Source organism: Homalodisca vitripennis, chromosome 8 (assembly GCF_021130785.1).
Source record: "Homalodisca vitripennis isolate AUS2020 chromosome 8, UT_GWSS_2.1, whole genome shotgun sequence".
NCBI lineage: Eukaryota > Metazoa > Arthropoda > Insecta > Hemiptera > Cicadellidae > Homalodisca > Homalodisca vitripennis.
In genome coordinates, this window is record NC_060214.1 from 19,206,465 (window position 1) to 19,229,579 (window position 23,115).

General features: G+C 35.2%; 1 protein-coding gene across 1 annotated transcript; it reads right to left on the bottom strand.

The window, feature by feature from the left end:
- Positions 1 to 334: 334 nt before the first annotated feature.
- On the bottom strand, positions 335 to 21,991 carry LOC124367389 (proteasome subunit beta type-6-like). Its single transcript, XM_046824166.1, has 5 exons — positions 21,754 to 21,991; positions 19,446 to 19,513; positions 11,629 to 11,760; positions 6,995 to 7,124; positions 335 to 666 (listed from the first exon to the last, which is right to left on the bottom strand). Exons 1-5 carry the CDS (start codon positions 21,823 to 21,825, stop codon positions 388 to 390), a joined length of 681 nt encoding a protein of 226 aa, XP_046680122.1. The 5' UTR covers positions 21,826 to 21,991; the 3' UTR covers positions 335 to 387.
- Positions 21,992 to 23,115: the final 1,124 nt, after the last annotated feature.

Here is a 23,115-nt window from a genome sequence, read left to right on the forward strand (position 1 = left end):
TGAATATTATCTTTTGTACAAAGTAAAAATGTGGTTTCGTTTATGTGTGAGTTAAGATGTAGTAACACATAATAGGCTACCAGCATAAAAATTGATTCTTTACGAACAGACACGTTCGGGTGACAGTTAGCTGAAAACCCAACTGATTGTGACACCAAGTTAGGTTACTTAATACTTATCATTTGTTATTAACTATAACACTAGTAGGCTTTAGCTATATAACAAACTGGTAAGATAAATACAAAGAAAGACCGAATATCAGAATATGTGTCATAACAACTAAACATTTCGTAGTAAACCTAGAGTGATTAAGAAATGAAATAATATGACTGAATAATTTGGGAAAAAAATCAAGTTTATTTAATTCAAACGTGTACAAATATATAACTAAGAAGCCAGGCCAAAGTTTGGCAGTTTATCACCGAAGTAGACGGAACGCTGAATGTCGTTGCCGTTAGCGATGACTCCGAGTCGCACAACACCACCACTGGAGCCGTCTCTCTGCATGGCCAAGCTGATAGCGTTGACAACAAACTGCTTGACCTCATCTACATTCATACCTTCACGGTAGTTGGCGTCTACGTAACCGTAGATGTAGGTACTACCGGATCCACCGATAGAGCACTTCTGACGAACACACATCCCTCCGATAGGCACAACGTAAACCTGTCCACACAATTTTTACTAGTTTCAGAACGTTAATAGTTATCATCTAAACAGTGCTGAAATTTACACAAGTATAGTTAGCCATGGCAAAATTCTAAATTAATACCACTTATTCCAGATCTAATTACTACTCAAAATAAAATGTTATTTGTATTATAATCTCAGTATTAATAATTATATATTTTCCAGTATTACTGCTAAAATGTATAAGATTTTGTTCAATATCACAATTAATTATTTTTATAAAGGTTATTAGGTAAATATCAGAATATGATTTAAAGTACAAACATAACGTGACAGAAATGTAAAATACTGGTGACTTCCATGCAAAAACAGAAGAATTTATCTTCTCTTCCATGTGTATTTTTTCTGTCAGCAGTTCTGCAACAGCTTATATTTGTTTTGTTTTATAAATTCTATTATAACATTAGTTTTCGGTATTTGTATATACAAATACATCCTAATTAGTTAACACTTTATTTGATAAAAAACTAGGCATAGTAATATAATTTTATTGTTGTTTTGTTACAATTAATTGATTATGAAGAGAGAATTAACATTTCATTTCATCAACCCAATACAGATGATTTGTAAATTGCTACATACAATCCTTCCAGAATTTCAGTTCTTACAGGGTTTGACTAATATATATATATATATATATATATACAGGGTGTATATTATGTCTGGAAACACCCAAATATATCCTTTAATAATTTAAATATAAATTTGAAACCTCTTACAATCGTGATAGAGATTGGGCATCTACTTTTGTGGAACAATGTTTTGTTATGTCACACCAACGGGGGACGTCCTGCCGAGGGTATCGTGAATATTCTTAATGGAAGCCTATATCTTGTGATACATAATTTTAAAGGTAATAGCTTACTGAATTGAATGCCACAAACCGCATCTCAAGGGAATTATTCTATCAGAAAATAGAGCATTTTTAGTATTGAAAATTTACTGATGTTCAACAATGTAATTTTAACATGGTTCTTTGCCACAAAAATGTGCTACACTAATTTTTTAGCATTTTTTAAATGTTCAAATTAAAATAAAATAAACAATTTATTTTTAAGCTGGTTTCATTAGTACAAATTTACCAGTTTTTATTACAATGAATAAAACTTATGAGTCACTTTCTCTGATTACTTATGAATCTGTACTTGGTGTTTTCCAGTCAGCAGGAAGGTTTAAAGAGACAAAGGTCACTAGCCTATGAGAAACATTATTGTGTTATTAATCATCTGGTCTACAGGTTTCAGTTTGTTGAGCATGGAGCTTTCACTAGACAGGTCTAAGCTTGGGAATTACAAATGGACAAAGGTCATATCATTCCTGTCGAGTTAATCAGTGTCTCTGAAGCATTGCTGTCAACAAGTTATCTAATTACAGTAGTTCAGTTTTTATTTGGCATTTTAATGGAATTGTCTGAAAGAGAACGAATTACTCTGTTGATGATGCGAGGATATGGCGATCGTCAAAGATCTTATCGGGAAGTTTGTAATTTGTTTAATGACACTTTCCCAGAAAGGAATCCCCATAAGTGTTTCAACAATATCAAAAACTATTGAGCGTTTTGAAATGACAGAGAGTGTACGTAATCGGCCAAAGTCGGGTAGGATACAATCTGCAACAGATGAAGAAACATGCACTAGATGTTTTGCAAACATTTATTGAAGACCCACATACATCGCTCAGAAAAGCTGCACAGCAACATGATGTCTGTGAGTAAGATTTTGAAAATTAATAAATACAAACCATTTAAAGTTTCATTTAGTCCAACAGTTTAAGTGAGGATGATTTACGACAGAAGAGTTGAGTTTTGTGAACTTGTGATGCGCAAATGTGATGACAATAGAGATTTTCTGACCAACATACTATTTTCTGATGAGGCAACTTTTTTCCTAAATGGCAATGTTAACAGGCACAATTGCCGTTACTGGGCTAGTGAAAACCCACATTGGATTACTGAGTCCCAATTCACAGCAACCACAAAAAACTGAACGTATGGTGTGGAATTTTAGGTAACAAAATTGTTGGACCCTTTTTCATCAATGGAAATTTAAATGCCGAACTTTACTACAATATGCTCAAAATGAAATAATCCCAGCTATTCAAATTGCATCAGGAGAATAGTTTGATAATGTATGGTTTCAGCAGGATGGTGCTCCACCCCATTATGGGAGACAGGTAAGAGAGTATTTGGATTTAAGGTTTCCTCATAAATGGATTGGCCGAAGAGGAGAAATCGAATGGCCTCCAAGATCTCCGGATTTGTCACCAATCGGATTATTTCCTATGGGGTCATTTAAAATCCAATGTTTATTAGAAGAAAGCCTCATAATTTGGAAGACCTAAGAAACAGGATTATAGAGGAGATTGCTTTGATAACTGAAGAAATGTTAGGCAACTCTGTCGAATCATTTTACACAAGATTGGCTCATTGTCAAACCGTAGAAGGAACACAGTTCGAAAAATTGCTTTGACACCAAATGCAGGTAAAAACGTTTGTTGTAAGACTTTTCTAACAGCATACATTATTTTTTATTTGTAATAAGAAATCAATAACATAAGTATTTCCATAATTTTATTGTACTGTAATAAAAAAAAAACTGGCAAATTTGTGCTAATAGAACCAGCTTAAAATGAAATTTTTGTTTTATTTAATTGAACATTTAAAAAAATGCTAAAAAATTAGTGTAACACATTTTGTGGCAAGAACCATGTTAAAAATTACATTGTTGAACATCAGTAAATTTTCAATACTAAAAAATGCTCTATTTTCTGATAGAATAATTCCCTTGAGATGCGGTTTGTGGCATTCAATTCAGTAAGCTATTACCTTTAAAATTATGTATCACAAGGTATAGGCTTCCATTAAGAATATTCACGATACCCTCGGCAGGACGTCCCCCGTTGGTGTGACATAACAAAACATTGTTCCAAAAAGTAGATGCCCAATCTCTATCACGATTGTAAGAGGTTTCAAATTTATATTTAAATTATTAAAGGATATATTTGGGTGTTTCCAGACATAATATACACCCTGTATATATATATATATATAATATTATATATATATATATATATTTTCAGGAGCCCTCAAATCATACAGGGTTTTTGTAGATCATAGACCTCAGATTTGAGGGTTAAAAATAAGTAAGGGAGGTGCTAAAGTCCTCTTTAGGATTAATTAAAGAGTTTTTTCTCTGATATCCTTTGGGCTCAAGAGATATGCTCCTAAGATGTTTTTCCTGGTTTTTCAAATAGCAGACTTATACCTTTCTACGTTTAAGTTATTATAATAGAGAAGCTTAATTTGTACTTCATATGAACTGTAGTAAAACTGTCTTGAAATCAATAGAGAAATTTCCCCTTGTGAAGAATTTGATCTTCAGCCGTGCTAGTTTGGTACAAGTTGAAATGAAAGGGTATTATTGAAACGGCAAATAATGTGAAACAATATTCTTTCCTGTCTTGACACACTTAATAACAGCACACAATTGTGGAGCATCAACACATAAATAACAGATATATCACTGTCAGACAACTAGATAAAGAGACTGTAAGTCACAACTTAAGTGTATGTATGTGCTTAGCTGACGTTTTATATGTCTTGACACACTTAATAACAGCACACAATTGTGGAGCATCAACACATAAATAACAGATATATCACTGTCAGACAACTAGATAAAGAGACTGTAAGTCACAACTTAAGTGTATGTATGTGCTTAGCTGACGTTTTATATGTCTTGACACACTTAATAACAGCACACAATTGTGGAGCATCAACACATAAATAACAGATATATCACTGTCAGACAACTAGATAAAGAGACTGTAAGTCACAACTTAAGTGTATGTATGTGCTTAGCTGACGTTTTATATGTCTTGACACACTTAATAACAGCACACAATTGTGGAGCATCAACACATAAATAACAGATATATCACTGTCAGACAACTAGATAAAGAGACTGTAAGTCACAACTTAAGTGTATGTATGTGCTTAGCTGACGTTTTATATGTCTTGACACACTTAATAACAGCACACAATTGTGGAGCATCAACACATAAATAACAGATATATCACTGTCAGACAACTAGATAAAGAGACTGTAAGTCACAACTTAAGTGTATGTATGTGCTTAGCTGACGTTTTATATGTCTTGACACACTTAATAACAGCACACAATTGTGGAGCATCAACACATAAATAACAGATATATCACTGTCAGACAACTAGATAAAGAGACTGTAAGTCACAACTTAAGTGTATGTATGTGCTTAGCTGACGTTTTATATGTCTTGACACACTTAATAACAGCACACAATTGTGGAGCATCAACACATAAATAACAGATATATCACTGTCAGACAACTAGATAAAGAGACTGTAAGTCACAACTTAAGTGTATGTATGTGCTTAGCTGACGTTTTATATGTCTTGACACACTTAATAACAGCACACAATTGTGGAGCATCAACACATAAATAACAGATATATCACTGTCAGACAACTAGATAAAGAGACTGTAAGTCACAACTTAAGTGTATGTATGTGCTTAGCTGACGTTTTATATGTCTTGACACACTTAATAACAGCACACAATTGTGGAGCATCAACACATAAATAACAGATATATCACTGTCAGACAACTAGATAAAGAGACTGTAAGTCACAACTTAAGTGTATGTATGTGCTTAGCTGACGTTTTATATGTCTTGACACACTTAATAACAGCACACAATTGTGGAGCATCAACACATAAATAACAGATATATCACTGTCAGACAACTAGATAAAGAGACTGTAAGTCACAACTTAAGTGTATGTATGTGCTTAGCTGACGTTTTATATGTCTTGACACACTTAATAACAGCACACAATTGTGGAGCATCAACACATAAATAACAGATATATCACTGTCAGACAACTAGATAAAGAGACTGTAAGTCACAACTTAAGTGTATGTATGTGCTTAGCTGACGTTTTATATGTCTTGACACACTTAATAACAGCACACAATTGTGGAGCATCAACACATAAATAACAGATATATCACTGTCAGACAACTAGATAAAGAGACTGTAAGTCACAACTTAAGTGTATGTATGTGCTTAGCTGACGTTTTATATGTCTTGACACACTTAATAACAGCACACAATTGTGGAGCATCAACACATAAATAACAGATATATCACTGTCAGACAACTAGATAAAGAGACTGTAAGTCACAACTTAAGTGTATGTATGTGCTTAGCTGACGTTTTATATGTCTTGACACACTTAATAACAGCACACAATTGTGGAGCATCAACACATAAATAACAGATATATCACTGTCAGACAACTAGATAAAGAGACTGTAAGTCACAACTTAAGTGTATGTATGTGCTTAGCTGACGTTTTATATGTCTTGACACACTTAATAACAGCACACAATTGTGGAGCATCAACACATAAATAACAGATATATCACTGTCAGACAACTAGATAAAGAGACTGTAAGTCACAACTTAAGTGTATGTATGTGCTTAGCTGACGTTTTATATGTCTTGACACACTTAATAACAGCACACAATTGTGGAGCATCAACACATAAATAACAGATATATCACTGTCAGACAACTAGATAAAGAGACTGTAAGTCACAACTTAAGTGTATGTATGTGCTTAGCTGACGTTTTATATGTCTTGACACACTTAATAACAGCACACAATTGTGGAGCATCAACACATAAATAACAGATATATCACTGTCAGACAACTAGATAAAGAGACTGTAAGTCACAACTTAAGTGTATGTATGTGCTTAGCTGACGTTTTATATGTCTTGACACACTTAATAACAGCACACAATTGTGGAGCATCAACACATAAATAACAGATATATCACTGTCAGACAACTAGATAAAGAGACTGTAAGTCACAACTTAAGTGTATGTATGTGCTTAGCTGACGTTTTATATGTCTGACAGTCAGTTTTAAGTTTATCAAGCTAGGAAAAAAATAATTTGAGAATAAAATCTTATCTTAACAGTAACAAATTAAGCATTACATATTTTATTATTGTTAAAAATAATATTTAATAGTAACTGGGATGAATTCTTGAATAAAGGGTTAATTTTGTTTGTCAACTAAGCAATCCATGTTCTATATTTTGGTAGTTTAAAATGTTGTTTATTTTCTCCAAATGCAAATAATACAATGAAATAACTTATAGTAAATCTTTGTAATATTTTTTGAAAGTGTTGACTGCTAAAACAATTATCGATAAACTAATTAAAATGGAGAGAAAAGAGGAAGGTTGTGTACCTGCCCGCCCTTCCGTTTATCCCAGCCCGCCACCAGGATCCCGGCAGTGAGTTGGTCCCGGTAGTTGTAGCACAATTCCCGGAAAAGATTGGCCACCGACTCTACCAAGGGCTCCTCTCCTGTCTCGGCCCTTGACAAAACATTTTCAAATATATTTTATTTTAGTTCTCAGGACAGGCAAGGGGGTGTGAATCCAAAAATAAAAGTGCTGGCAAAGAAACCGCCAATAACTGCAAAAGTCCGCAGTCACAATGAAGCTCTAGAAGAATTCTTCGTAAAGCACATAGAATTCTACAAAAAAATCAATGAGAGCTATAAAAGTAGTGCTATTGAATTAGAATTGCTGCCAGAGCACTCTGAACCTAACCCTTCAGATGAACCTTGCACACAGATGGCAACCTCCTCAACAGGTCCCTTTTTTAGAGGACAGCCACCTGAAAAAGGCCAAAGAATAACAATTAACACTCAAAGGCCTGGGTTGGATGGAGAAAACATATTGTCGATTTTCCATCAAAATGTCGACCGCATCAGTAACAAGGTGGAGAGATTAAACCATTTATTATCCTCTCTCAAGCCAGATTTGGTAGTTGTCACAGAACACGGACAACATGCAAATAACATCATAAATACGCAATTGAAATGGTTATACTCTGGTCTCCGCATTTGGAAGAGTGCATAACATTAAAGGAGGGGTAGCAATTTACAAAAGTAACAAAATAGAGAATGAAACTACAAGTTTGGAAATGGAACATCTCAGTATACCCCTAGTCTGTGAAGTAACAGTTGCCTCTATCAAACTTTCTGGAAAAGAACAACTTTATATGATAGGTGTATATCGGCCTCCTAATAATCTGATTGACATCACAGCAGAAGCTATCGAGGTCCTTCATAAAGTTCTGGATAACATTCCGACTCAAACCAGAATTATTTTGATTGGGATATAAATATTGACATTTTAAGACCTACTAGGGAAACTATTATGTTTGATGAATTTCTTTTGTCCCATAACATGACACGACTCCAACTTTCGGCGACCAGAGTATTTCAAGGTCATCAGTCCTCCATAGATGCTATCTGCACAAATGCTGAAATTGATGAATCTCAAGTGAAAATTCTCCATACTGGTATATAAGTGACCATTTCGGACAACTTTGTTATCTGCCTCTGTCTGTTGAATCAAAAAAACTACTACCTCCTCTCATCGACATGTAAGTCCAGAGAACTTAACAAATCTCAAACGATATTTGGCTGAGGAATCTTGGACTAATGTACTTCAACAAGATAGTGTGGAAGAGGCCTACAGACAATATTTGAAGACAATAACATACTTTTTAGATCTCACTTGTCCAATCAAGAAATTCAGAGTTGTGGCAAAACCAAAAGCTCGACCATGCTATGACGAAGAAGCTCTCCGCTTAAAGAAAGATTTTCTTAAAGCAAATGAGAGATATTGTATTTCTGGCAGCCAAGAGGATAAACAAACTTCTACACAGCTAAAGAAGGCTTACGACTTAAAACTAAGGACCTTAAGACAAGAGGCTAGTGCTGCTCATATTGACAATGCTGCTAACAAAAATAAGGCTGTTTGGGAGATCATAAACAGCGAGAGAAATCATCAGCACAAGGACACACAATTTCTGGATTTGACTTCATAATTAAAAACGGAGAAAAAATTGACGACCCTATAGATATAGCCAACCATTTTAACAACTATTTCTCAACTATTGCTGATGAAACTCTCAAACAGAACCTGTGCATCAACCCCAACAATGCAATTTGTTCAGAACCCACCTGTTGCAATGCCACTGACCTCTATGGAACCCACATTAATTGATGAAATAAGTAAAGTAATAGACTCACTAAAAACAAAATCCTCTTTTGGCTTAAATGAAATATCCTCAAAAATTCTAAAATTTTGTAAAAATGAAGTAGCGGTACCGATTTTTCATATCACACAACTGTCTCTTCTGCATGGTACTTTCCCCTCAAGTATGAAAATTTCCAAAGTTATCCCTCTTCACAAAAAATCCAGTAAACACCACATAGAAAATTTTAGGCCAATATCTTTAAAATTCCAACTGAATCCAAAATTATTGAGAAAATTGTACTCTCTAGACTTTTCAAGCACCTTCAACTGAACAACCTTTTGACAGAGGAACAGCATGGTTTTTATTAAGGGACGATCCACCATGACTGCAATAGTAGATCTGTTGGAGCACATTGTGGACAATATCGAGGCTGGAAATAATGTAGTGGGAGTGCAACTTGACTTGAGTAAGGCATTTTGATTGTCTAAGCCATGACTTGATTATAAGAAAACTTTTTCATCTAGGAATCCAAGGAACAGCACTTTCATGGTTCTCAGCATACCTTGAAGGAAGACGCCAGGTTGTAGAAGTGACTCAGACCATAAAAAGAATTACTACAATTTCTAGATCTGAGGTCCTGTCAATGGACCGTGGTGTACCGCAAGGATCTGTGTTGGGGCCTGTACTTTTTATATTATTTACTAATGATTTTCCTAACGTTTTACATTCATACAGTAATTTAGTCCATGTATGCTGACGATTCTATGCTATTAACTGCCAATAGCTCAGTGGAAAATCTAGAAATAAATTCATACATTGCTGTTAACATTGCTATGGACTATTGTAGAAACAATGACCTGGTTTTCAATGAATCAAAGACGAAACAAATTTCATTTGGGAACAAGAAGGATGACATTTCAGATCTACCAAATCTTCAATCTGTCAGCTCAACTAATTATCTTGGAATCATTGTTGATGACAAACTCTCATGGCTAAATCATATTAATAACTTATGCCTTAAACTTAGCTCAGCAATCTATGCCATAAAAAGGATGAAAGCTATAAGCACGACAAAAGCCACAATAACAGCCTATCATGCTCTGTTTGAAAGCCATATGAGATATGGCTTAGCGGTTTGGGGTGGTTCAACTGAAAGAAATCTCCAACGAATCCTCATTCTTCAAAAAAAGGCTCTAAGAAATAATGGCCGGCTTGGGATGTAGAGAGAGCTGTAGAGGGGTATTCAAAGAGTGGAGGTTATCAACAGTAGTCAGCCTTTATATTGTTAGAATGTATTGTGATAGCTACAACTCAAAATGTCCAACAGCACCAAGACATTCACTCTTACAATACTAGGCATGCCAATAACTTTACTTTGCCAATCCACAAGTTAACTCTCTCTGAAACAAAACCAACCTATGCTGGGGGGCAAAATTCTTCAATAATCTCCCTGATGAGCTGAAGAAAATGGAAGGAAGGAAGTTGAAGAAAAGCCTGCACTCCTGGTTCCAAGAGAGACCCTTTTACTCAGTAAAAGAATTCTTGAATTGGAGAGCCGACTCGCAGAGAATGTGAAGACCTAGGCAGCTAATGACAACAAACCTGGGAAAAATTTTTAAGATAATATGTATTTGACGCCATTTCCTTCTTGATGAATGTGAAAATAAAGAATTGTCTTGTCTTGTCTTGTCTCAGTTTAATTCACCACAATAAAATTATATTACAGTAGAACGTCGATAATTCGGACGTCAAGAATAATCCGGATTTGTATCTAGCAAAAATTAAAACATCGTACCAACTGCCCTTGCACTATGTTCCTTAGTGTCAAGCGGGCGATGGCGAAAAGACGTGTAGCAAGGAGACGGGGAGTCTGTTATAAAATTTTACAGTACACTGTACTGTACAGTACCTGTGGTTTTTGCCAACATTCTGATTGATAATCTTTTGTACGTAACATACATACAGTACTGTGTAAAGGCAGGAAAAGAAAGCATTTATTTTTGGTTGTCTATTTAAACAATTTCTTTCAGAGGAAACAGAAACAATGGAATGTGACAGTGACGACCCAGAACATGAGACAGAAGAAACAGGGCCGACTCATTCTGAAGCGTTTGTAGCAGCGGAGACACTGATGTCATGGCTAGAGAAACAAAACGAGAGCTCACCCACTCAGCTGATTCTTTTAAAATGAATTAAGGACTTAGCTGTGAAAAAACGAACCACTACTGCAGTTCAAAAACCTATTACACATTTTTCTTTTAATCTCAAATAGTGTTTGACGTTTTTACTGTATAAATGTTGCTACTACAGTGTTTGAATATAAAATGAAATGAAATGAAAAATGACTTTAAAATAAAATATAAAATAAAATATTTTCTCATATTATAAAATATGAGAAAATATAAAATTTTAAAATGTTTGTGTACTTAAATAGTGTATACTGGTTATTTTTAAGGTAATTTCGATAATCCGGATAATTTGATAATCCGGATGGGGCCCAGTCCCAATTAATCTGGATTATTGACGTTCTACTGTATATCTAATTGACATTTCAATTCGTCTCCAACTTAATTTTTATTAACAAAAAGAAAAATAGAAAATTTCAGCTTGCAACAGAGGAGAAAATACATTGACATTTTAGAAAAAAGACTGGCAAATACAGGGTTGAGCTATAATTCAGATTTAGAATGCGGATTGTCATATCAGCATTAATTAAGAGGTTATATTTAAAAACACCATCTGTAGGCCTAGTTGCATAAAAAAAATGCCACTGACTTACAAAATAAAACTACCTCCATCATCACAACGGGATTGTGCAAGACTTACCTATAAAAGTTCATATGGTAGGAGACGATGTCTGCGATAGCCTGGGTGTCTGCACTGGATCCTGATCGACAGCAGTAGATATAATCTGTGACTGGAGTCAGCTTGTCTGCCAGACGGTTACAGACGTATGTGCTGCAACAAACAGACCAAATTCACAACCTCCGGCTAGGGCCGAACTGAGAAAACTGATTCAACAAAAACAATATTTTGCCCACCTGCTATGTAAAATTCCTTTCTTTTTTTTTAAAAAAAAAGGAAGACCGATCTCCTATTAGCCTCATTCTGTCCGTCCTTATGAAATGAAATATGCCTTTATTCAAGAGGCGGAGTTAGGGCTATTTAGCCCTCTCTACCACTCAACCTTATGGGCCTGTTCGAGGATCTTATCAAACAGAATGAAGAGGAGTGTCGATAGAGTACAAAATCGATGGTACTGATAAAAAGTGCTTCGGTCATAAACAGGATTTGATCCTGCACTCTAACTCATAACAAAAGTCCAACATGTTAGACCGCTCGGTCATCGGCACTCCCGAATTGATAATTGAGTTGTTATACACGTTCTCAATATGAGGTGCAAAGTAGGATAAACTATTTTTTTATTATCTATTAACTCTACATTTGTTTATACATGAAGTAAACAGTGATTTGTCAGTCATTGTATAAATAAATATAAGAAATAAATGGTACCTACAATAACGATAAACTTTAAAAAATCTACGAATAAACACAAACAAATTATCCATTATTTAAAAATTTGGTCACAGAGTAAAACACCTTGCTTACGAGGTGGTGTCTCAGGGAAGCTTTAATAGATTTTACACTGCATTCACATTTCAGATGGATTGGAAGGGCATTGAAAAGTTTCATTTCAGAGTAACGAACTCTTTCCTCCTATAGTTTAACCCTCCGAGTGTTGTATTACATACCCCAGGAGTGTTTTGCCATTTTTGTGACTTTTGCAGTGTTTTAGAAAAATATTTTTTAAAACATCAATAACTAAAATTAATTCCATACATGTATACATATTTGTAAACTAGAATATGTGGGCTACTATAAAATATAAGGTTTGAAACACTTACTTCAATTTTGAATTTTTCCTGTGGGTAGAAACTTAAAACTTCAAAAAAATTTTCTGAAACTTTCCAAAATGTGAATTTTTCTATTTTTTCCTGTTCACTTTATAAAAAAATCAAAAATAGCCATTTTGTACACAATTTATTACTGAACAAAAATATATATACACTTATACACTTTTTTTAACACCTTGAGTAAAAAAACATGAAAAATTAACTCTATACACTATGTACAAAAACCTTGTTTTCAGGGAAAAAACCACTAACACACTTTCTTCATCTTTCGGGCCATTAGGGGCCTCCAGTAGTGTTGTAAGTTCAAGAAACATTCCTTATGTACTCCACAGTTACATCCTGGGCAGTGGACAATACTAAAATACTAAAACAATACTAAACACTACAGACACCAACAAAGGTTAGTCGTTCTAATGTCAAAATGAACTGGCACAGCTGAATTTCTACAAATGCAAAGAGCAAATAAAACGGCAAATTTTTCGACAAACGGAAGGCATTATACAATCACCATGTAGCCTAGATGTTCTAGAATCGCATAGTATTCGAATAATCTCGATATCGCTATCGACAATCGGTAAATTCGGTAGAAAACTACGGCGTTGCGTAACCGTCAGAAATCTGACGCAAAACACTCGGCCGGTGCTTCGTAACCGTCAGAAATCTGACGCAAAACACTCGGCCGGTGCTTCGTAACCGTCAGAAATCTGACGCAAAACACTCGGAGGGTTAAGTCTAGGTATTGGATACTGGTAAACACTATGGCGGTACAATTATTGGGACACATGCTAACATTATCTTTTTGAAAAACTAGTCATTCAAAAATGTAAAATTAATGTGTTAAAATTTTGACATTTTGGAAAAAATTGTTCACAGGAATCTCTAGGTTTTACGTTGAACATATTCCTTACAATCCTTTTCTGAATTAAAAATATTGAGTTTGACTCAATTGAATTGACCCAACAGAACTTACAAAAAACATCACCCCATATCTCAAGGGCGAATATGCATATGCATTTATTTATTTTTTTTTATTTATTACAAACTGTGTACATTATCATAGAGAAAAGTACATGAGTCATATTAATATGTGTCTTCCTCTTTGAAGTTGGGCTTGTTGTCCCGTCCCCGTCATGGTGCGTAGATCTCATTGTCTTGTAGGGGTTCTCTTCTCCAGTTCTCAAATTCTTCTATGGAGTAGAAGGGTCTTTCTAGGAGCCATTTGACTAGCAAGTTCCGCATCTCCTTGGTACAGTTAGTGTTTTTTATTTTTTCGGGCAGGATGTTCAAGAATTTGGTCCCTTTATAAGTTGGCTGCCTTTCAAAGAGTGCCAATCTGTGTTGTGGTAGGGTATAGTGGCTGGCTGTTCTTGTGTTGTGAGTGTGCACATTGTAACCTCTTTCAAGTTCTTGCTTGATGGCATACATTACTGTTTCTATTATGTATAGAGAAATGACAGTTAGTATTTTATTTTGCTTGAAAGCTCTGCGACAGTGGTCTCTTGGATTGAGTCCAGCCAGTATACGGACTGCTTTCTTTTGTAGAATTAAGACTCTTTGCATGTTTGATTTTGAGGTGGCACCCCATACTGCTATCCCATATCTTAAGTGTGCTTCGAGAAGTGCGAAGTAGGCTGTCCTGACTGTGTCATCACCACTTATTTGTTTCAACCTTCTTAGTACGTATAGAGCTGAGCTCAGCTTCCCACATAGCTCGTTTACGTGAGGTGTCCATGATAATTTGTTGTCAATGGTTATACCTAGGTACTTAGCCTCTTCAGCCCTCAAGAGTTCTGGCAGTGGGACTACTTCATCTTTTCTTCGTCCAAAGATAATCTGTTGGCTTTTCTTCCTGTTGAGGACAAGGTCATTTTGTTGACAGTATTTTTCTGTTTTGTTAAATACATCACAAGACTCAGCCTCCAGACGGTCAGGTTCACAGTTTCTGTTCAAGAGCACAGTGTCATCTGCATACATCAGTGTTTTATAGAGTTCGTCTAAGAAGGAAGGGAAGTCACTGACAAATAGAATATACAGGATAGGTCCTAAGACCGATCCTTGCGGGACTCCTCTTTGTACGCTTTGGTGGTTTGAAATTATTGTTTGGGTTGTCCCATTACAGGTTGTTCTGATTGCTACAGCTTGGGTTCTGTGTTTTAGGTAGCTTGCAAACCACGTCAGTGATGTTCCCTTTATTCCCAGTTGTTGTAATTTTCTGATTAGCATTTCATGGCTTATGCTGTCAAAAGCTTTACTAAAGTCAAGAAACACTGCTGTTGCTGTGTCCCCAGCTTCTATTGCTTGTATCAGATATTCAACCAGGTTTATTGTGGCAGTAGTTGTTGAGCGGCCTTTTATGAAACCATGTTGATCCTCTGGTAGTAGGCTGTTTCTGATGAGGTGGTCCAGCAATCTGACTAGCACAATTTTTTCAATTACCTTGGAAAAAGTTGAGAGCAGCGATATTGGTCTATAGTTTTCTTCTTTTGTTTTACTTCCCTGTTTGTGTTTAGGGTATATTTTAGCTTGTTTTAGTTTTGTGGGAAAAATGCCTTGAGAGAGAGATTTGTTTATTATATGTACTAGTGGCTTTGTCATTTCCAGTTCACACATTTTTAATATTTTTGAGGATATGTCATCCAGACCAGCAGAGTTCTTTGACTTTAATGATTTGATGATTTTTCTTACTTCTGACGGATTTGTTGGCCAGAGTACTAAGTTCTCAGGTGTGATCTGGGGGTCTAGTAGTACCTCAGTGCTTCTGTGGTTGTTTGACTGAGAGGTCAGTGTTTTGTTTGCCATATTTACAAAAAAAGTGTTTAGTTGGTTTGTAATAGCTTCAGAATCTGTTATTATATTACCGTTTATTTCCAATTTAGAAAGTTCTGCTGTTTTGGTCCTGTTGTTCTTCTCTTGATTTATTGATTTCCAGATAGCTTTTGCCTTGTTGTCAGAGTTCCTGATGAAGTTGTCAGTTTGATGCTTCCTAGATTGTTTAATGTGCAGGTCATAGTCTCTTTTCTTAACGGCTGCGTCAGTTTTTAGTTCAGCTCCACCTGTTCTTAGGTATGCTTCTTGTGCTTTAATGAATCTTTCTTTCTTTATTTTTAATTCAGGGTCCACTGGTATACAGGTTCTATTCTGGTTCTTTTTTCTAGTCTTGATGTATGGGCACGCTCTGTTCAGGTTGTAGGTAATTGTTTCAATAAAGTTGTCATAAGCTGCATCTGCATTGTCCCACAGTAGAACATCCTCCCAGTTTTCTCTCCCAATCAGGTTTTTAAAAAGTCTTAGGTTTCTGTCATTCAGGTGTCTTTGTAGAGTAATCGTTCTTACATTTTCTTGTCTTGTGATATTTAAGGTACAAAGTTGTCCTGTGTGGTCAGAGATATGTGCATGAAGAACTTCTGCCTTGAGGTTGTCATTCGGTATATTTGAGCAGACCATGTCTATAGATGTAGCACTGTGGGGAGTTATTCTTGTTGGTGGAAGAGCAGTCCTTGTTATGTTGTACTCTGCTAGTAGTTCATCGAGTTTCTGTTGCTTTGTGTTGAGTGTTAAACAGTCTACATTGATATCACCCATAACAACCACAGTGCTATTCCATTCAGGAATTGTATTCAGGACATTTCCAATTATTTCTGTTGCAATTTCAAAACTGTTCTCTGGTCTGTATATTCCAATAATATAGTAGTCCTTCTGCAAGATAGTTATTTTTAATAGCAGCTAGTTCACATACTAGTTCAAGGCTGTAGTGTGAGACTTCTAAACATGTTGCTTCCTTTTCAAGCTTCTCGTTTACGTATATAGCAACACCTCCTTTAATATGGTTTTGTCTACAGTAGTTTGAAGTTAATGTGTAGCCTTGAAGCTTGGTGTTTTCCAAATTGCCTTTCATTAGGCCATGCTCTGTAATAATGACTACATCTGGGGTGATTTCTGTAATAAGTTCATTTAGGATATCTATTTTATTTGAGAGCCGGTCTGCGTTTTGATGAAATATTGTTAGTTTTTTTTGTGGGATTTGAGAGTTACTGCGCCCGATGAGTGTTTCTGTTAAGTGGTTTGTTGGTGTTCCTGAGTTTTTCTCTAAAAAATTATTTTCAGTGGTGTGAGGCTTTCCATTGAGGTGTATAAAAAATGTTATGTTTTTATTGTAGAAATCCTGTATACTCTGATCTTCTGGACGTTTCATTGCAGTTATCGGAGGTTTTCTTGTCTTAACTGGTTCGTTAGTTGTTTTATCTGGCTGGCATCTCTCTACTAGAAAATGGTGGTTTCTTTGAGGATTCAGTGGAAGTGTGGTTGTGTTTAGTGCTTTCGAGCAGTTAGGTTGCACTTCGTTGGTAGTGTTTGCTTGGAGTTCTACATATTCAGGATATGAGGGAGGCATTTTCTTTCTTCCATTGTTCTGTATTGGTTTGTGTGAAGTTTTTCCAGCCAGATGGTGTCCATCTCGTCGATAGGGTACAGTAGTGTTAGAAACTGTAGTCGTAGTGCGTTGGTGACATTTGGCTACTTGAAGGGAAACGCTGTACATGCTATTTTTATATACAGATTTTTTACACTCTCCTTTGGTTGTTTTAACGGATTCATTTTTATAATTATTATGCATCCTTGTGTTTTTTTTCATTTGTGGAGATGTTATTTGTTAGCTGTTGTTGGGGTAGACAATCAATTAGCGATTTAAGAGAGAGTTCCATATTTTCTTGTTTTATTTTTATTTCAGTCAGCATTTTTATTAATGGGGAATCTCTGTTATATTCATTTTCTTCTATGGGAACCGTTTGTGTTTCCATGTTCTTGCAGTGTTTTGTGTCTCGTGGTTTGTCTGTTAGTAGGTCCTGTTTTATGCATTTAATTTCGTTGCGAAGGGTTTTAGTATCTAGTTCAAGTTTCTTTATTATGCTTTCTTTATCATTATCGTATTGTTCAAAGTTACTTACAAGTTCATTTCTGTATTGTTTTTCTTTATTTAATTGCTTTTCTGCTTCGCTTAGCCGTTCAACTAGGGTATTGTTTGTGCTTATTAAGATTTGTTTTTCATTTAATAACTCTTCCATTTGTTCTTCCAGACATGTTAAGTCCTGTTTTTCAGAGTTCTTTATCTTAAGAGCAAGATTTGAGTTAGTGAGAGTTAGTTTGTTTATTTTCTCTCTTAGTGCATTGTTTTCCATGAGGAGTGTGTTTCCCACTTCAGCAGCCAGTGTGAGGGAGGTTTCAAGGTCTAAGTCCTCCGTGTTGTAGTTTATTAGTTTTGAGTTAATATCCTCAATAGTAGTAATAGTAGGAGTTTGAGGTGTATTTTCCCCATCAATTGTAGGTATCTGAGTATAATCATCAATTTTTTCTGTGCCTTGTATGTTATTGCAGCAGCCTGAACATTGCCAAGACTCAATCTCGTTTTTGGAGAGATTTTTTAGCTTTTTATCTGTCCAGTTTAAACATTTTGAGTGGTACCATTTGTTGCAGCCTCCTGTACACAGTATTCCCCTGTGTCTGACTCCGATTGTGCAAATACCACAATGCATAATAGACTGTTATGACAGTATCATAGTTGGCTAACCCTGCAATAACAGCAAAACAGGTGAAGTTTAACTTCCCAATAAAGTATGTAAAATGATCCCTCCATTCCAGATTTTGATCACACCTAAACATTTTGCTGACAATACCTCAAGATGTTTTCACATTTCACTTCAAGATGAGGGTTCTAAAGTGTTGAGGAGAAATTTATGCGTTGGCTTTTGTTGTTATTTAATGAGCCCATTTATAGTACCTATTTTGAGCTTCTATCTTTAGTTTTAGGCTAGTGTTAATTTTCTTAACGCTTTATTAAAAAAAAAACTAGTATAGTTTCATCGGCAAAGAGTATTGCTTTTACAATAGAGAAGGCATGATAGAAGTCATTGACATACAACAAAAAAGAATAGGTCCCATACTATGGTGTGCCATTTAGATATGTAAACGATTCTTAAACTATCGAACTATTAGTGTTAAATAGCAACAAAAATCTAAATATAAGTGTTGATATATTAGGACATTGCTAACTAAACAAATTATGTTTGAAACACTAGGTTATGGTAAAGTTAAGTTATTTGCAGTGAATCAAATTATAGGCCTTGTCATGTATTTTATTTATTTTGTGCAAAAATAAATTGTGAGTATTTAAGGGAAGAAAGTTTGTAGTCAACCGAGAGACGTATTTCTAGGATACACCATGAAACTCGTACTCTTTACCATGAAATAAATCTCTTCTAAATTTATACCTAAAATGGCATGTCATAATTATGATGGCATAGATAAGGGTAGATGACGAATGAAAAAAATGAATTTTTAGAGCAAAGACATTTAACCCTAGAAGTGGGAGTTGCAAAACCTGTAATGAAATAAAATTGTTTACTGGTTGACAAGTTGTAAACATTATCATCTAAAAATCTGTGCGATATTAGTTTATTACGAATAACTTCAAGTGAGTATTGCACTATTTGACTTATTAATTGTAATGTAACAAGAAACAGAAGATTTCTTCATTAGTTGTAATGTAACGAGAAACAGAAGATTTCTACTCATTAGTTGTAATGTAACAAGAAAACAAAGATTTCTACAACAGGAATGGAAAGAATGTTAGATGAATTAGTGTTTCCACTAACAATAAAACAGGTGTTTTACTGCCAGTCCAATTTCTGGTGTTTTTTTACCAATCCAGACCAAGACAATTATTAGAATACCCACCCAGTGGTAGCTCTGGAGTCAGCGCCAATAACAACTCCTCCGTCAAACTCCACAGCCATAATAGTGGTCTGAAAAGATAGGAAAAACATTAGTGTGTACAGTTGTAATTTGAGTAAATAGACCTGCTAAATAGAAAATAATTTTATTAACCTTTACCTGGTGTTTTGTAACTGTATGTTGTAGAATTTGAACATAAATACAGGTATGTTGAAAGGATAACAGGATTTTGGACATTTTCCATTGTTATATGTTACAATAGCGAATGTCCCGAAATCCTGTTATCCTTTCAAACCTTCCATCGTCATTAAAAAACTTTAAGCAAGAAATAAATATGGTATTTCTATTTGGCATAGAACTTTATTTTATGATATACTGTTAAAATACCTTGTTTCTCAGTGTTGTGTTGTAAAGTATCTATTAATATTGATTGAATTATGTATTAAAATTTGATTACATATTCATTGCCCATATAGTTTTGAAGATTAAATCAGATAGGTGACGTCCCCCATTCTGGATACATTGAGTATACCGGTTTCTGGTGTTTGTCCCTTTCAAGCATTTTAAATTTTGAAGGGTGCTTGGACAGTTCACATAAAAATGGGATTTCAAAAACCCCCACAGAAAAAAATCACAAGGAGACAAATGTGGAAGATCGAGCCAGCCATGGCAAATCACCCCTGATTGAGATAAGGCATTCTGGGAAGTGTTCCCTCAAAACAACCATCGATGCTCTTGCGGTGTGTGCCGTTGCACCATCTTGCTGGAACCAAATGTCCCCCAAATCCAACTCATCTAGCCGTGGGAAAAAAAATCCTGCAACATGTTCACATACCGGCCCGAATTCACTGTCACTGCGACTTCATTTTCCTTCAAAAAAATCAGGGACCAATAATTGCAGGTAAAAATGAGGAAAATGCACACCACACTATCACTTTAGGTGAATGCAAAGGCCTTTCATGCAATTCTCGAGGATTGGTGTCAGCCCAGTAGGCATGTTTTGTTTATTCAAAAACCCACACAAATGAAAATGGGCTTCATCACTAAACAACACAATAGCGTCCTCAAGAACGACATCCAGAAGAACCTCACACACGTTCTTCCGATTATTGTAGTCACATTCTGACAGTTCCTGCACAATCGCCATCTTGTATGGATGGAATAATGTAGGTCTTTGTGGAGAATTCTCCTCACAGAACGATTGCAAAGTCCAAGGGCAGACACGTGTGCGCACTAAATGCCGTGGTGATCACAACATCTAAGCCCTCACAGCCTCAATGTTCTCAGGTGATCTAATGGGCCGTGGGACTCCAGTTCTTCGTTTTGTTACACTTGAAGTATGTCTAAGCGTAGTGACCCACAATTTTTTATATCGAAGAATGTAATCATCGATACCTAATATTCGCATCTCAAATCCTAGACTATCAATCGATATAAAAGTATCTATAGTCCTCAATAACAATCATATATTTTAAATTAAAATATGAATTTAATATTTACAGTGATCAAACAAATTATTATAGGCTAACCAAAATTAGGAAAACTGAAGACGATCATATTTGCTCCTCTCACAGTTACAGTTGTTTCTTTCGCACAAATTTCACGTAATGGGTTTTTCGTTACGAGTCTCACATGTTGAGGTCACGAAAAAAATGTCTTTATCTTTCAAAGCAATGTCATGTAGTTTTCTAAAATTGCCTGCCATTTTTAATAATCAAATGTTACTTATATAAAATTGAAATATTACATTACGAGTATTATTTGAAAGTGTTTACAGCTGTTGATACAGATAATTAAAAGTTAATTGTTCAAAATAATCAGTATCGATTGATTATATCGATGGTTATGATTAAGTAATATCATTTGCCAATTAGCGATATAAAAAACCGGGTCCGCTTATCATACCTTACCCCGGATGGTGTCCACATCAGATCTAGGGTTAAGACTGCTTACATTTGATTTTCACTCTCTCTATACTAGGCCTACTGGGATTGGCACCTTATATATATATATATGTATACATTCTATGCTATAGGCCTAGGTTATTTAAGTTATAAATCTAAATAGCAGTAGGCTAATTAGTGATCAATTAGGTTCTTCATAATGAATAGCCATACATAATTTTTAACTGAGTCATTTATTTTACAATCCCCAACTTTTGTCTTTGTCAAAAAATTCAAATTGACTAGATAGCTGATGTGAGATTGTTATTTAATATAATTCTCATTAGTCACTTTCAGAAATATCCAATTTGGACTTGACCTAAGGTGGATCATTCATTTTATTGAGAAAATTACAATAATAAACTTACACCAGTGCTTTCGGCTTCCATGAACCAATCGGGTTTCGATGAAAACGACTTTGATTCAACTAATACTGCCATTGATACAATTTATAAATCGGATGTGTAAAAAATGAATAACAAAAGCTAAATTAATAAACCACAACTACAAATTGGCCTCAACACTCATGTATCAATTGATTACAAGATGACTTGCTGACTTGCACTGATGCAGATCGCTGATCTAGACAAAAACCAAAACTAACAACTTCAGCACTCTCCACTCCACCGACTACCACTATCTGTTTACTGTCTGAAACCCGCACAGCGGCTTGTTTATAGGTTATACTTTCACTAAGTATTAATTACAGTATTCCATCAGAGAGGTGAAAGTATATGTTAACATATCTTTGAGAATAAATTATTATTAGAGTTTTTCACCTATCATACTATGCATACTTTATTTCGATTCAGTCAAATACCAGGTTTGCTCGTAACGAAATATTAACACAGCAAAACACTTTTATTTACAACTATTACTCGCAGCAGCTTCTTGCTACATAACAGGGACATTATAGGAATATCTATGATAAATGGAATGGCAAATCTTGGGTTTTGGAAATAATTTCCAATTAGTCTGATCATTTTTGACTAATGGACTTTAAGTTTAATGACAGCATTTTGGAACCCTACAGTTAAAGAGTGAAACTGTACATAGTTATTCGTAAGGACGAGCTCCCGGTAGTTGATCTTGCCGCACACCATTAATTTGCCAAATTAACTTAGGGTATTACATCACGTACTAAACATACCGTAGAAATTCTAAATATATAGAGTGAGGTAATAAATTAGTTCGTAAAGACATCTATGAAATAATTCTAATTTCTTTGCAGAATTCCATGATATTAGATTGATAGTCCCATTGATTTCAGTAGCATTTGCATTGTTTAGAGACAGTGGGGAGAAATCCTGAAGTAAGAATGTAGTTTTCTCGGTAATAGCGCAGTGAAGGCGTTAACTACGAATTACATAGCTGTAGACGTATAGCAGTTTGACACATTGACTGCGGTATACATGGCTTACACATCGGTTGTCCTAAAGTCGGTACGTGACTAGTGTCGCAGTGAAGGCGTTAACTTCGTCAAATGCACGAATATAGCTCAAGTAAAAAATCACTGTCGTTGCAGAGCCACCTGAACCAAAAACATTAAAACTTCTAGACGTTAGTAAATTGGCATAGGTAACAGTTGATTTTTTTAAAAACCGGATTAGTTTATTAATATCATTTCGATCATTGTTATCTACGAACTCATAGACAATACAGATTTTAATTATTCCATTTCGTGAATTTAGTCTGTAAACAACCCTAATTTTATCTGACTATAAATAAAA